Source organism: Apodemus sylvaticus, chromosome 21 (assembly GCF_947179515.1).
Source record: "Apodemus sylvaticus chromosome 21, mApoSyl1.1, whole genome shotgun sequence".
Lineage (NCBI taxonomy): Eukaryota > Metazoa > Chordata > Mammalia > Rodentia > Muridae > Apodemus > Apodemus sylvaticus.
In genome coordinates this window covers 35,978,272-35,994,844 of record NC_067492.1, presented here as the reverse complement: position 1 = coordinate 35,994,844, position 16,573 = coordinate 35,978,272, and the positions used below count along the sequence as shown (strand labels likewise).

Sequence of the window (16,573 nt, the reverse complement as noted above, 5' to 3'; positions counted from 1 at the left end):
GGCATTTGTGGTTAGGATTTTTCCACTTTTGTGCAAATGAATAAGCTGGATCCCACTGTGGAATTATGACACTCAGGCTCTTAGTTAAAGGAGGTAGGGGCAGTCATCCTATGTTCCTAGTTTGGCAAGATGGCTGCGGAATGGCTGGGCTGTGCCAATTCCAGGAACATACAGAACTTGGTTGGGAAGAACTTGATTGGTCTGTGAAGGTAAAGGACCTTTGAGGGTCAAGTGACCTCTGAGGCAGCTTGAGTGCAGTCCTGGACACAGCATCATTCCTCTTGAGTGCTCTCAAGAGGAAGAGTAGAAGAGGGGGAGAGCACCTTATTTTCTCTTCCTTTAGGACCTGAGCCATAGAAACAGCCCATAAACTGAGGATCAGAGGACAAAGTCCACACACTCAGGAGACCCTCTACATGGGGACACCAGACCATCTATCAGGATCCAAGAAGCCAGGTAAGTGGGTTTTCCTCCCTTTCTCTTTTTTTCCTCCCATCTATTTCTCTCTCTCCTCTCCCTCTCCCTCTCCCTCTCCCTCTCCCTCTCCCTCTCCCTCTCCCTCTCCCTCTCCCCCCCCCCCGCCCCCGTGGTCACGACTCCCAACCCCACTTCCCTGTGTCACTGGTCAGCTATACTCTTTTGCTGTTGTAGATGGAAACCAAGAGTGGACAAGAGATTCTGTAGCTGGAACTTACTACTTTGTGGGTTCCTTTCTCTCTTCCACCCTTTTCCACCCTTTTCCTTCTTCCCTTTTAACCGCTTAGCCCTAGATAAGAGAGAAGAAAGGCTGGAGGGGAAAGAGGGTGGTGTTATTATTAGACTACTTCCTGCTGATTAGGGGAATCGAGTTCCTCGGGGCAAGCTTGATCTTCACCAGCAGGATATTTAATTTTTTCTGTTTTTTCCTCCTCCTCCTCCTCCTTTTTCTTTTCTCTTCCTCCTCTCCCTCCTCCTCTTCTTGTTTCCTTTTTTACACACGACTACTTAACTGCAGCCAACAGCAACCTTGCCTCTCAGGGCCCTAGCATTTATATATCCTCTGAAGTCTCCAAAATTCTAAATGTCACATACTCACAGAAACTGTCTGCAGCTGGCAAAACCACACCCCTGCCAGAGCACGAGGCAAATCATAGTCAGCTGTTGTGAAGCAGCCCCATATCCCATGAAATGATTATATACTACACAAAAACATATTCCCATAACATTTCTCTGTTTCTTTTTCTTTCCTTTTTTTTTTAATTGCAAAATTCTTACTACAGAAGCCTTCTAGTCCTGGCTCCTGGAGTGCCAAAAATCTGGGCAGGGCTGACAAACACAGAGCTTACAGGTCCAAGTCCTGAGAACCATAGCACTGGAAGCCAGAGACTTGGAGTTCTATGTATTGGAGTAGAGGCTTTGGCTTTGGGCTTGGTTACTGGGTACTAAGCAGCTTGTGAGGCCCTCAGCCCTCTGCAGCAGCTGGGACAGATATGGATGGTGTTGGGTCTCAAAGTGTAAGACACCTGTCTATTACTAGTGTTATAACCCCTGAGCCCCAGACCTTCAGACTATATGGATACCAGTGTTATCATTCTTGACCTTGAGTATCCAGACTCAACACACTTGCCCCTTGGCCACCATTCAGCAGGAGAATGAAAGTCTTTGGCACAGATTGTCTCAAGGAGCTTCAAGTTTCTAATCTACCCATTTAGAGTGGCTTGTTCTTACCATTTGAGTCAGCAGGGAGACTCTATCTCATGCCGTCCTGGTACTCAATAAAAGGCTTCTCAGGAGAGCTCCTTTCTTGCCTACTGTGGTGGTTATCGTCGGTGTGGAGGCCTGGGCTGGTAGTATGGCAGCCAGCCAGGCCGAGGTGGAGGTGGCGGCAGCCGCAGCCGCAGTCTTGAAGAAAACAAGAGTCTGCAACAGGAGGGGCGAACACTGCTGAAGAGTTCCCGGCAGGCTAGGGACAGAGATAGCCTCCATCAGAGGCAGCAAGACAAAGGACTGTGGAAGCAACTGAGGCAGGGCCTCCTGGAGTCGGGCCTCTTACAACCAGCAGACAGACGCCACTGCTCTCCAGAGGGCTGTGGAGTTTTCAGGCAACCCAATGGCAATCCTGCTGGTTGCCAAGAGAAGGGCTGCCCAGTGGTCAGGTCCCCACTCAAAGTGACAGGCACGAGGGAGGGTCTGACGGTCAGTCAGGCTCCCCATTCACTTAGCTTATTTGAAAGTAAATGTGAAGACCAAACATTGACATTTCTTTTTTTCCTCCTTTTTCAATTAATTTTTTCATGTATATTCTGATCATGTTTTCCCTTCCCCAATTCCTCCCAGACCCTCCCCACCTCCCTACTTACCCAATTTCGTGTTCTCTTTCTCTCCCTCTTCTTTCTCTCTGTCCTTTCTCTCTCTCTCTCTCTCTCTCTTCAAAAATAAAAAAGACCACAAAAATGAAAAAAACGAAACAAACAAAAATCAGTAAGACAAACAGTGCAAAAAATAAACAAAACCAACCAACCAAACAAACAAACAAAAAAACCCTACCTCCCCTTTAGCATAGTTTCCTGAGCCTTGAGAGGAGAGGTGTGATGGTGTTGTCCCCATTTAGAGCTGAGAGTTTCAAGTCTCTCATTCTCTACACATTGTCCAGTTGTGGTACATAAACATTCATAACAATACTTCAAGTATAACACCCATCTAAGTACCCCTAGGGAGAGTTGAGTACTGGCGTCTGCTTTTACTGGTTGTAACACCTGGCCGAGGGCACTTAGTCCTTTTGGGTGCTGTCACTTGTCTTAACTGGGTTATCCAGACCTAACCAACTTGACTTTTGAAGACTATTGAGCACGAGAATGAAAATTATTGGCACAGAACATTTGAAGAACATTGAGCTTCTGCTCTACCCATTTATAAATGGCATGACTGAGGCACATCTTGCTGTGTCTTATACAGCTTGGTCCTGGAAATCTGGGGCAGAGCAGGAATGAAGAAACAATAGATACACTGAGAAAAGTAGGGATCATGTGTGTGGAGGGTACCTACTGTGCTATCAGGAACTTGTCTAGACTTATAAGATATAACACAAGGGGAGGGGCTAGCTGGGCCCAGTGGGAGATCACTGTAGTGGAGCTGTCCCAGGCTATGAACATCCAGGGTGGAAACTGGGGCCCCTGCATTTACACATCCATACTCCCACTAGAGGCAATAAGTCTCAGGATTGGGGCATTTGCCATAACCTTGCTCACATCAATAAGACACACTCACCCAAGTCTTCCTCCACTCCCCTACAACAGTCAGGGGAGAAACTAGCTCAAGGTCACACTAAGTGTGTCAGCTAGGTTTTGCTGTGGTAACAAATAGCCCCCAAAGCGACGTTTCCTGGGTTTGCTTTCCTGATGTTTGAACGAGGGTGGGGGGTGGGGTGGAAGCTCTGGTCCACCTTGTCCTCTGGCCCAGACTCAGGCTAAAGGAGTAGCCATGACCCAAAATACCACAGGGGAGAAGAGATCAGGGTGACTCCCATATTGGCTCTGGAAACATCTGTACAGACGTGACCTATGTCAGTTTTTAAATGTATTTCGCCAGACAAAAGGAATTTCACAGCCACACCTGAATGCAAGCGGTTGGGGTTCTGTGACACCATCGAGGGCCCAGAGAAAGGCGAGCTGGGCATTTGTACATGTCCCCGAGGCCCACCAAGGAGAGTTAGTCATAAACTTGGCCTGTGATCATCTCCTGGCTCTGGGCCCTGGGTCTTTTGCTGAAATACTGTCCCCAAGGCTGTTTTTCACAGAAGTCACCATGTCATATAATGACCAGGTACACCCTGTGTCCCAGCAATGCTTGTTTAAGAGCTTGGTGTCAGGCGGCCACCTGGCCCTGTTACCCACCATTCTCCCTGAGACACACCCCCTGTGTCTGCTTTCTCCTAGGGCTCCCTTCCCCTTGACAGTCCCCTGCCCAGGGCTAACTCTGATTTGTCCCTGATGGAGGATGTGTCTCTGTGGCTGCCCACAACCGCCACCACAATGCAGCTCACTGTCCTTTGACTCATATTGGTGACATCTCTGGTGTTTTGTCTTAGTATGGCTGCTGCCGCCGCCACCACTGCCACCGCTCAGGCCAAGCTTAAGTTGATTAAAACAAATCTTTTTTGGTGACAAAAAAAACAAAGAGCTTGGTGTCTTATTCCAAGACACTTATGGGGAAACCAAGGTTCCATGAGAGGCTGAAGAAAGGATAAGAAGCCACACCGGTGTCACCTGTCCAGACTGGTTTCAGACCCCCCCACCCACAAGGGACTGAGGTGTATATTTTATATATTTTACATATCAAAGCAGACCCGGCCCCCAGGTTCTCCCAGCATCCCTCAGTCCCTACCTGGCATACCCTGGCCTCACCACTGAACTTTCCAGCCCTTCCTCCCAGAGGCTCCTCCCTATAGAATCCAGACATTTTGCTCTTGTTCTCTTCATCTCTTCTTTGCATGAACCTTTCTCTCTTTCTCTCCACCTCCTGCCCCTATGGCAACTCCCTTAGCCTCAATCCTTGGGGCCAATGAATTCACCTGAGACCAGCTTCTCAATAAACCTGCTTTTAATATATTCTAATCTGGCTTGAATTGGCTCATTTCACCAGCGGAGAAATAACCTATCACGCCCCTCCTTTTCATCTGTCACTCGATGCCCTGAGTGAGTCCTTTCCAGGCAACCTGGTTCTCAGACAGCATAACCCAATAAGGAAGCCATCCCAAGTGGATACAACCTTAGGGCCAAAAATCACACAAAGCCTTTGTCTCATGCTACCTGAGGATCCACGGCTTTGGAACTCTACTGACTTGGGAGCTAAGAAATCATAGCTCTGACCCCCAGCTCAGCCCCATGACTTTGGTTTTTGACCTTGGGCTCTTCTATCTCTTTTCTTGACCTGAGTCATTCAGTCTCCAGGGACAGTGGCCCAGCCTAAGGATCATGGACCCGAGCACATTGCATGACTTATAAGGCCTGTGTCTATGCAGAGACAACGCTAGAAGTCTCTAAGGTCTGTGTCTATGCAGATATAATGCTAGAAGTCTGATGGAGGAGAGGGACTGGAAGGAACTGGAATATAATCCCAGTCAGCCAGCACCCCTCACCACATGCACAGGATATACAATGGATGTAGCAAGGCCAGCTCAAGGGTGAGCCTCCCACTCTCTAGAGTTAGAGATGATATTTCTGCAGATGTGAGGATTGGCTAGCCTATAGTACACCCAGAGAGTACCATGCCTAACACAGTGTATATTTTCTAAGTATTGCCACTGTTGATGGAAAAATATACTGAAAAGCATTTTATCCCAGTATATGTAGACAACCATCTAATTAACCTACCCCAACTGTTTGCTATTCATGTTGCCTCTGGTTTTTAATTATTATAAATAATTGTGCCAGGAACATTTTCAGAACTGTTCGTGAACAGTACAAAAAAAATTATACATCCATGATGGCTTCCTGCCGCCTGCGGGATTACTAACTCACAAATATCTCCTGTCACCTTAGGCTTTGGCTCTGTAAATGCCCTCTGCCTTCTACTGGAACTCTTCCCAGCAGGTTTTTGGTGAGCTTCAGTCTCCAGGGGGAGAATCAGGCTGGAGAGATGGTTCAGCAGTTAAGACTTCTTGTTGCTTTTCTAGAGGTCCCAGGTTTAGAACTGAGCCTCCACATCAGACAGCTGAGAACTGCTTCAGAACTCCAGCTCCAAAGAATCCAGTGACTTCTTCTGGCCTGTGCAGGTGCCCACACACATGTGGCATTCAGTCACACAAACACATACACATAAAAATAAAAAATAAAATGAAATCTTTGGAAAGAGATTAGCTTAGAGAGAGAGAAGGCAGATGTTTTGTGTTAGTTAAGACTTCAGTCCACTATAAGCAGAAATCCTTAAATGCATTTTGAGTCAAATAGAAACATATCTCTCAGTCATATAATAGAAGGCTAAACTCACAGATTCCAGGGAAGAGAAACAGCTTTACCCACACATTACTCAGCCCTGGCTTCTACCTCATGACCCAACATAGCTGCCCAAGAGCTAGCTACCCTGTTGTCATTCCAGTCACCAGGAAGAAGAAAAGGAAGGCAGATGACATTTTACTTGCATCCCATGGGCCAATCCCCCCACGATGTGGCTGCATCTAACTGGGGATCAAGTTTATTCTGGATGATCAGGGAATAGTTGGGCGTTATAGTACCAAGAAAGGAAGGAAGGATGATATTAGGGGATGGCTAGATGACTTTGTCCTGAAGTTAACCCAGACTGAAAGCAGTGCGTATGGTTCATGGAAATAGCATCCTATTGATGAGTTGACAGTGCATTCTGCTTAGCCAGAGTATAGTTAAGGATTGGAATCAGGCCCTTCTCTGAAGTTAATAGTGAGGAGATACATCCACACACGGTGGAGGTCAAGTTACTTTTCTGTTGCTTTAATAGAATACACTAACAATAGAGAAAGGAGTCTTCTGGCTCCCAGCTCAAGGGTGTGGTCCATCACATGGGAAGTCAATGTGGCTGCAGTTACACTGGCTGCCAGTTACATTGAATCCACTGTCAGAAAGCCCAGAGTGATACATACAAGTGCCCAGATCCCTTCCTTCACTTCATACGGTCCAGGATCTCCTGCCCGGGGAATTGTGCTATCCACAGCCAAGATGCATCTTTCCACATCAATTATGTAGTGCAGATAATCCCCTACAAGTTCAGCCAGAGGCTCGTCTCCCAGATGATTCTAGATTTTGTTGGGTTGACAGCTAACATCACATAAATCCTCCCAGGCCACTTACTTCAGCCTGCCCGCCCCCTATCCCCAGTTCACCCGTTTGCCTTCACCTCTGCAGGGCCAGCTTCTGATGGACTCCGAGAGCTTCCGACTGGGCAATGAGAACCTGTGGGCCCGGCTTGTGAGACTGCTGAGCAAACACCCAGAATGGCTGAGTGCCAAGGTTAGGTTCTTCCTCCCTACCTTGGACCTGGACTGCAGCCATGAGGCCCCCAACCCCGAGGTCACTCACCGTCAGCTCAACAGGCTGTTCGCCCATGGCCTGGCCACCTGGGAGTCCTTCATCTCTACTCTGTGCATCGAGCTGGATGTGCCTCTGGAGCTGGAGGTACCACTCCTGAGCATCTGGGGCCAAAGAGAGGGTAAGGGCTCACATGGGACACCCAAGGCTGCCAGCACAGCCTTGTGGCCTGAAGAGCTTCAGAACCCACGCTGATCCATCTGGTCGATGGACCATAAGACTGAGGAGCAGACAGGATACTAAGGGACAAGGAGTCCTTAGATTAAAAAGTGGGGCTGGGCAGTAGTGGCGCACGCCTTTAATCCCAGCACTTGGGAGGCAGAGGCAGGCAGATTTTTGAGTTCGAGGCCAGCCTGGTCTACAGAGTGAGTTCCAGGATAGCCAGGGCTATACAGAGAAACCCTGTCTCAAAACAAAACAAAACAAAACAAAACAAAAAAAGTGGGGACTCAGCCATGAGCTCTACCAGTCTAATAGAGGTGGGAGGAGCATACATACATACATAAGCAGACAGCACACACATGCGTGTGAACACACATGCGTGTGAACACACATGCGTGTGAACACATACACACAGATTAATCAGTATTTCAAGACGGGTGGGTGAGTAGCCAACACATCACCACTCAGCCGGCCCTCCCCCTCCACCCCACCCCACCCCACCCCTGCGCACAACGATGCCCCCGGGGTAGGACGCACTGAGGACAGTCTTTCACGTCCCCCCCCTCCTTCCCCCAGAAGGAGAAAGGTGACAGGGGTGGGGAAGAGTGGTCACCGTGGGAGGGGAAGCCCAGGTTCCGTGCCCCCCACACACACCCCAAAAAGCGGTGGAGAGCAAGCTGAATGACAGGTGTCTGTCTCCCTCAGCCCCAGGATTCGGTGAGCACTGTGAATGCCAGGGGTGTCGCCGCCCCTCACCCCCAGCCACCTTCACAGCTGTCCCAGAGCCAGTTGCGGCGGCTCACCGCATGGTGGAGGTGCTGTGTGCAGACAAACATCCTCGCTGACCTGTGCACTTGCGTATATACATATATACTTCTGCCCCTTGCTGCCCGCAGAGTGCACCGCCTGCTTCCCTGGCAGATGACTGGGCATCAGTTTTATATCCATGGAACCTCTGGTTGTTCCCAGAGCACACACCACCCAGAGCTACCCAGGTACCCAATACCCTCAAGACACAGTACCCCACATCCTCAATGGAAAATGTCCTGCTTTGTCTTACAGAGTTCTCTAAGCAGCTAGGAGCAGGTGAAGAGAACTGTGCTGGACCTCAGCTGCACCATGGTAAGATTCAGGGCTAGGGTTTGGGGTTCCAGTTGAGCTGCTTGGTCTTCACCCTAAGTTAGTGGCAGTTAGTGACCACCATGTCTCCACCCTAAGTTAGTGGCGGTTAGTGACTCTGCTCTACACATGGACCAAGCCTCGTTTCATCCCTGTGACTTTTAAGACCTGTTGCACTGCCTTTAAAGCAGGGATATGATTTGATGCTCCAGAAGAGATTGAATACGGCTAGTCTCACCCTGCCAGATCCCTTGTCAGCTGTCACCTAGGGAGCCTGTTCTCATGCCTCTGTCCCCACCTCACAGAACTACAGGAAGACGGGTATCATGTCGCGATTTTGATGAATATAGACAAGGACCAGTTGCAGGCTCAACTAATTGGAAGCTTCAGTCTCATAGAACCTGTGCCTTCCCTAATGGACATGGTGTCCATGATGCCCTGCTGTGGGCCAGCTTAGAGCCTGGAGTATAGGAATAGCGTCTCGCCAACCCGGGGTGTCTCATACTTCTCTGCCTGGTCCCACTTGTGGAACACCCAAAGGTGTTGCCCGGGTCCCCATTTTCTCCCTCATGACCTTTTTTCTCTCTAGGTGTCAAACGTCCTTTTCAGAGCTATGGGTCCTCACCCCGTCGGAAGAACAGCAAGAAGCAGCAGCTAGGTGGGTGATGGGGGTAGAAACCCTAGCATAGGATACAGTTGCCTTGAGGTTGTTCACAAATTCTGGGCCTTGGCCCGTGGCTGAAAAGGCCCAGAAGTTTGTTCTCTATGGCTCCAAGAGAGAAAGACTGTAGGTCCTGAATGAGCAGAGAAGGAGATGGGATATTTCAAGGCTCTTTCAAATTGTCCCTCAAGGTTGTGGGAGCATGAGGGTGGTAACTGATGTGAGCTCTGTGACCTCAGACCTGGGTCTCAGTGTATGTTGGGGGTGAGAGAGGATGGAGGGTCTGAAGGTCTTGGAGAACCTCCAGGCAGGAGGCCCATGGAGACACAGGGCACTGAGGCTAAGCTCTGGGGAAAAGGAAGGCGAAGCAGCCATCTTCCTCCACCAGTGGTTAGGAATAGTCCTTGGCCCATCCCTCGCATGCACATACCCTCCACTAGCCATGGGCATAGCCAGAAAATAGGCCACTGCCTCAGTCCTCTCTGGAGAAGGGGGTCAGGGCTGAGTCTTTCCAATGACCTAGGAAGGAAGCAACAAAACACTTGGTACAGCAGGAGCCCAGTTCCCACAGTTCGATTGACTGGTCCAAAGCCTGTAATTTGTTGGTACCTCCTCTCAAAGGAAGGATGCCCTGGCCTTTGCCATCTTAGAGCCAATTCCCATACATACTGCAAAGCAAGCACCTCCCCCAACTTACAACTTACTGCAAACTACATCACCTGTATTGTCCTGGAAGAGAGAGGTGTGACCCAAGGGCCCATCCCCACCTCCCTGGGTAAGTGGCTGCTATGGGGGCCTATAAATGCAACCAGTTCCTTTGGGAATATGGAGAGCCTAAGACTCTCCGTTGTACCCTTAACACTCACCCCCATGCACGCATAGCTGGGGGGCTAAAGACAGCAGCAGGCTGATCATGGGGCCCCGGGACATGTATTGAGTGTGAGATTCCTGTGCCCCCTGCAGAGTTGGCCAAGAAGTATCTGAACCTCCTGAAGATCTCTGCCCAACAGCGTCATGGTGGTTCATGCCCGGGGGCATGGCATACTCTTGACTCCCCACAGAACTATATCCCCCCAATTCTTCAGTGGAGCAGGGCTACAGCACCTTTGGATGCTCAAGAGGGAGCCACTCTAGGAGAGCCCGAAGCAGCTGATGACATTGATGTGAGCATCCAGGATCTCTTCAGCTTCAAGGCCCACAAGGGGCCTCGAGTGACAGTACTACTGGGAAAGGCTGGGATGGGTAAGACCACTCTGGCATATCGGCTCCTCTGGAGGTGGGCTCACGGTCAGCTGGACTGCTTCCAGGCTCTGTTCCTGTTTGAGTTCCGCCAGCTCAACATGATCACACGGTTGCTGACACTGCCCCAGCTCCTCTTTGATCTGTACTTGAGCCCGGAGTCAGAGCCTGATGCTGTTTTCCAGTACCTAAAGGAGAACGCTCATCAAGTCCTACTGATCTTTGATGGATTGGATGAAGCTCTCCACGCCGATTCCATGGGCACTGACAATGCAGGCTCGGCCCTCACCCTCTTTTCTGACCTCTGCCATGGGAACCTCCTTCCAGGCTGCTGGGTGATGACTACCTCTCGTCCTGGGAAACTGCCTTCCTGTGTGCCCACAGAGGCAGCCATGGTGTACATGTGGGGCTTTGATGGGCTGCGGGTAGAGAAGTATGTTACCCACTTCTTCAGCGATATTCTGTCTCAGGAATTGGCCTTGAAAGAAATGAGAACCAATGAACGTCTCCGGGGTATGTGTGCAATACCTGCGTTGTGCAGAGTCATCTGCTTCTGCCTCCGCCGTTTGCTTCCTGAAAGCTCTCCAGGGCAGTCTGCAGCCCTCCTGCCCACCATAACCCAATTGTACCTGCAGATGGTGAAAACTTTTAGCCCCAGCAGGACTCTGCTTGAAACATCCTTGTTGGGCCTTGGAAAAGTGGCCTTTAGTGGACTGAACACTGGGAAGGTCATCTTCTCTGTGGAAGACATCTCTCCCAAACTGATGGCTTTTGGAGCTGTCCACAGCCTCCTGACCTCCTTCTGTATCCATACCCAGCCTGGGCATGAAGAAATAGGCTATACATTTGTACACCTCAGCCTGCAGGAGTTCTTTGCTGCTCTGTATTTGATGGCCAGTGACACAGTGGACAAAGACACACTCATCGAGTATGTCACCCTCAATTCCCACTGGGTGCTGAGGACCAAAGGTAGACTGGGTCTCTCGGACCATCTCCCTACCTTCCTGGCAGGCCTGAGCTCCCACACCTGCCAAGCATACCTCTGCCACCTGGCTCAGCAAGATAAAGCCTGGGTGGGCTCCAGGCAGGCCGCTGTTATCCAGGTACTGAGGAAGTTGGCTAGCCGAAAGCTCACGGGACCAAAGATGATAGAATTGTACCACTGTGTGGCTGAGACCCAGGATCTGGAGTTGGCGAGGTTCACTGCACAAAGCCTTCCCTTCCATCTCGCCTTCCACAATTTCCCTCTGACCCGTGCAGACCTGGCTGCACTGGCCAACATTTTGGAGCACAGGGATGGCCCCATTTACCTGGATTTTGACGGCTGCCCACTGGAGCCCCACTGCCCAGAGGCTCTGGTAGGATGTGGGCAGGTGGAGAATCTCAGGTGAGTCATGTCAGAAAAGAGGTTGGGAAGGGTGGGAGAGCACTGTGCTTTGGAGAGTGGGAGGCCAAGCAGTCTGGCCGAAAATCTGGACTCAAGTCTTGACTTTCAGAAAAGAATGTCCTATCCTCATTTAGTTTGCAGTATACTGTGCCTTGCTCAGACCCTTGGAGTCCAGTTGTACCTTTGTCTCTTGCCTGTGGCTTCTTGACTCTCACATTTCCCTGGCAGTCAGGGACTAGAGTATTGGATATGGGCTGTACTGCTCAAGGCTGTTTGACCTTGGACAAGTTTTGTATTACCTCCCTTAAAGGTGTTTCTCGCTGGGCAGTGGTGGTGCACGCCTATAATCCCAGCACTCTGGGAGGCAGAGGCAGGCAGATTTCTGAGTTTGAGGCCAGCCTGGTCTACAGAGTGAGTTCCAGGACAGCCAAGGGTATACAGAGAAACCCTGTCTCGAAAAAACCAAATAAAAAAACACCAATAAACAAACAAACAAATAAATAAAGGTGTTTCTCCACCTGCAATGAGTTCACAAGTCAGGAGGGCATTGGGAGAATGCGGTAGAATGATGGGTTCTCAGTGCGCCATCTGGTCCAGGGCTCTCTATCTATATCAGCTAAATAAAGAGTAAAGATGGGGCTGGAGAGATGGCTCAGCAGTTAAGAGCACTGACTGCTCTTCTAGAGGTCCTGAGTTCAATTCCCAGTAACCATATGGTGGCTCACAACCATCTGTAATGGGATCTGATGCCCTCATCTGGTGTGTCTGAAGACAGTGATGGCATACTCACATGTATATGAATAAATAAATAAATAAATAAATAAACAAACCATAAAAAAATAAGGAAGAGCAAAGTTATAGTCCCAGTGATAAACCTTCCCAGATACAGTCAGAGGAATGTCCTGTTGGAGCGCCGTGCATCTCTGTGATAGACAAGTCAGAAGCAGGTGGTCCAAGTTGGTAGCTAGCTTTACCCCATGTGGTCATGCCGGGACTCCAACATCCCCACAAGCATCCCAGCTGCAGGATCAAGGCTGACTCATATGTGGCCCCTGTGTCAGGGAAGAAGGCATGTGTTTAAAGGTTACCATAGAAGTAGGACACATATCTTCCAGTCACATTGCATTGCTGAAAACAGCGCCACAAGCCACTCTGTGTGTCACTTCTGGCTGGAAAACTGCTTCCTGCTATTGCTCTGTTTCTTGTTCTCCTCCTGCAAATCAATACCAGGTTTTATTTCCAAGCATATTCTATGTATCAATAGACTGAAAACACACATTAGCCATTTTGGTATATAATATTAACATTGTAACAAGGCAGCCCAGCCTGCTAAGGTACAGTTTTATTACTTAAAATCTTTTGATACCAACCACTTTTGAAACGCTGAACACAAGGAAGATGAGCAACATGGAACAGAAAATAATTAAATAAAAGAAACAAGTTCCCCTTTCCCAATTAAAGAAGCACACTAGATAACAAGAGGTTTAAAAGAAAGAGGTTAAGGAAAAAGGATGATCTTGGGTTTGAACTAAATTATTTTAGGTCCATTTGTGAGGTGAAATGTCCCTCTGCTAATGTTTCGGCCCATTTTGATAATTAGTTCTTTGTTGTTGTTTCTCTTTCTAAGGAAAGTTTCTTGGGTTTGGGAAAATGGCTCAGTGTGTAAGAAGGCTTTCTGTGAAAGCAACAGGACCTGAGTTCAAGTCCCCAGCACCCATGTAAAAGCTGAGCATAGCCTCTCATGTCTGTAATTGTAGCATTGAGGGGCAGGGGCAGGTGGATTCCCAGAGCTCACTGTCAACCAGCCAGCCCTAGGCTAAAGAGTGAGTCTGGGGATCCATGAGAGAAAAAAATTGATAAAGACCACCGACATCCTCTGGCTGTCACGGGTGCATGTAAGTGATTAGCATGCACACATGCATGTTTTCTTGCTGTGATTTATGTCATGTGTGGACAATTGATTTGGCAGATAATGAAACCAATGCTTTAAATTGTCCTTCTTGCTACTCCAAGAACTACAGTGATGACTCGCGCTATAATGATGCCCGTTTGTCCCCATGGACACCGCCAATGGTGCACCGCCAATCACTAAGCTCTGCCCCTCACTGACCCGTTCTGCTTCTCTCCTGCAGCTTTAAAAGCAGAAAGTGTGGGGATGCCTTTGCAGAAGCCCTGTGCAAGAGCTTGCCTACTATGGGGAGCCTGAAGACGCTGGGGTGAGCCAAGGCTTGCGAGCAAGATATGCAGCTGAGGATGTCTGGCCACACCCTTCCCTGCTTTGCCCTGTATATACAGATTGCTAGCCAGCCCTCTTCTCCATCACCACGTTTCCTCTACCATCTTGGCTTGCCTTGTAGGTTAACAGGAAGTAAGATTACAGCCCAAGGCATCAGCCACCTTCTACAGGCTTTGCCCCTCTGTTCTCAGCTGGAGGAGGTCAGGTGAGTGGTCTTTAGGAGGGCTTCCTTGCCTAGGAGAAGTATCACTTTCCAGTGCTTAGGACACTCCTGCACATTCCATAAGGGACCAGCGACAGAGGGAGACATCAGCCCAAGAATGAGGTGGGTCAAATCCAAAAGAACACCTCTCAGACTCCAGCAGGGTACACATTTGAATTTGGGGCTCCCTTCCTGTATTCTGTGAACCTAGGAAAAAGGATTCAGTGTTTAGGCAGAAGGCAGGTACTATGGGTACACAGAACATGCACAACTTCACATTCCTGCACTTGGATACACACTTGCAAAAAATGTATTCACTTGCCTAACTCAAGGATGTGCCCTATGCATATTCACAGATGGGTATACGTGTGGCCCACGCAGGCACGCTTAGATGCACCACACACTGGCTGAGCACGTCTGCACAGTATACTTCTTGCTTGTGTCTGGATTTGATTGCTTTAGAAAAAGGTGGAATAGTCTTTTTAAAAATTACTTTAATTTTTCTCATTTTTCTTTTTTCATTTTTATTTTGTTTTTCAGATCATAATGTATTTACATCATTTCTCCCTTCCATTTCCTCCCTCCAACCCTCCCATACACCCCTCCTTAGTCTTTTTTTAGATTCATGACCTCTTTTTTCACTAATTGTTATTGTATGCATATATGTATATACATATATATTCCTAAATATAATCCACTCGTTCTGTACTTGCTACTTGTAGTTTTGTTTCCAGGGCTGACCATGTGCTATGGGATAACTAATTGATATGCTCGTCCCTGGGGCTAACTTTTTCTCCTGTTCTTAGCATCCCTCAGTTGCCTGTAGTTCTTCGTATAGGGTTGAAGCATCATGGACTCTCTCTCATCCACTTTAATGTACCTACCAATGTGTCCTTCTTAAGCTCATGTTTCGTCAGTCATGTTGGTGAAAGTTTATGAGTGTAGCTTCTGACATTACTGGGAGACGCAGTCTCGGCCAGATCCTTGATCTGCTATAGTCTTCTATAGCTCCTTCCTGAGATTCAGAAAGGAAACCCCTGAATCCAAGCAGGCTCACACAGGAAGTAGGGTACAGCACTTCCAGAATGGAGCACAGGCGGACCAGTCAGTCCCTGCTGTTCCCTCTAATGGGTGCCTTTGGGCAGTGGACACTCTGGTTGGAAAGGTTTAAACCATTGCTCTTGCTGAAACTTTCTTGAGTGTCCTTAATCTTGGTCCCCATTATCCCGTTTATTTATTTACTTACTTATGTGATTTCAATGTCCCCTGTTGCCCTCAATCATTCTCACACTGTTTATCCATCTGTCCCTCCAGCTGGGATCCAGGTAAGGACAGTGAGGTCAGAGAGGTTGTCTTGACTTCTGATGAGCTCTGGCCAGAGCTGAGACTGGAATTAGAGTCTTTAGCATCCCAGAAAGACCTCATTCAGCCCCCAAGACATTGGTGAACTCAAGACTCATGCATATTGTACACCTAAGCCCAGGGGACACACTTCACTGCATAAGGCTGTCTGTCACCCACCACCCGTGGCTTCCAAGTGCCCATCCCCACGGCTGAGGGATTGGGCCTTGGTCTCCCTGCAGTTTGAGTGACAACCAGCTCAAGGACCCAGAGGTGCTGAGTCTTGTGGAGCTGCTCCCTTCCCTGCCGAAACTCCAGAAACTTGAGTAAGTGGTCTTAACACAAGCCAAGCCCCCACCCTTTGTTGGCCCAAGTCACACCTTCCTTTGCAGACCATGTCAAGGGCATCCACCCCTAACACTATGCCACCATTATGCAGCCTGAGCCGAAACAGCTTTTCCATGTCAATCCTCCTGCCCTTGGTGAAGGTGGCCATCACGTATCCTACTGTCCGGAGGCTGCAGGTCAGGTGAGCAGATCTTCCAGGTCTGGAGGCAGGAGACTGCAGGATGGGAAAGGAGGAGGTCACTAGCTTATAAGATCTGTGTGTGCATGCCAGAGTCAGCTTACTTCACAGCTAGAATCTGTCTCAGGTCTGGTGCATAATAATAGTAAGTGGGTGGAAAGATGCAGTGGATCGATGGGCGGAGCGCAGGCATGGCGAATGAATAATTAGGCGTTCGTCGCTCTCCATGGTTCTGAAACAAAAGCAAACCGAAACCAAAAAAAAAAAAAAAAAAAAAAAAACCAATAACAACATTCCACCTTGTCCTCCTGACCTTACAAAAGCAGGCTTGCTGCTGTGGAAGAGGATATATGACCATGCTCGGCACTCTTTCCATCTCTCCTGCTTTCTCTATCAGTTAGGAAATAAGCTTTGCCTAAGTGACTGGGATGATTGGGACCGGGTTGGGTGACAGCTGGGGAAAATGGAGGGATATGCAGACTTGCTGTTCCTGGTTATCAAGGCTTTGTGTCTGACTCTGTAGGGAATCGGACCTCATCTTCTTTCTGTCCCCGGTCACAAAGACCACTACACAGCAGTCAGGGTAAGTAGTTAGGGAGGCATGGCCCCAGCTAGTCCTGAGAGGGGATCTAGGCTGGGAGGGCAAGGGTGAGAACCTAGCAA

The 16,573-nt window shown here is 48.9% G+C and overlaps 1 protein-coding gene across 6 annotated transcripts in view; it reads left to right on the top strand.

Moving 5' to 3' along the window:
* Nucleotides 1–16,573, top strand: part of Nlrc5 (NLR family CARD domain containing 5) — an 85,179-nt gene that overhangs the window by 23,525 nt on the left and 45,081 nt on the right. For 5 of the 6 annotated variants that reach the window (XM_052167145.1, XM_052167148.1, XM_052167147.1 and 2 more), the window contains 10 exons: nt 344–456; nt 6,855–7,158; nt 8,262–8,321; nt 8,908–8,976; nt 9,943–11,605; nt 13,738–13,821; nt 13,963–14,046; nt 15,627–15,710; nt 15,824–15,913; nt 16,434–16,493. In XM_052167145.1, the coding sequence (XP_052023105.1) occupies nt 6,867–7,158; nt 8,262–8,321; nt 8,908–8,976; nt 9,943–11,605; nt 13,738–13,821; nt 13,963–14,046; nt 15,627–15,710; nt 15,824–15,913; nt 16,434–16,493 (2,486 nt within the window). In that variant the 5' untranslated portion in view covers nt 344–456; nt 6,855–6,866. Of the gene's footprint in view, nt 1–343; nt 457–5,653; nt 5,753–6,854; nt 7,159–8,261; nt 8,322–8,907; nt 8,977–9,942; nt 11,606–13,737; nt 13,822–13,962; nt 14,047–15,626; nt 15,711–15,823; nt 15,914–16,433; nt 16,494–16,573 lie in introns of all 6 variants that reach the window. The other variant, XM_052167149.1, reaches the window with a different exon arrangement.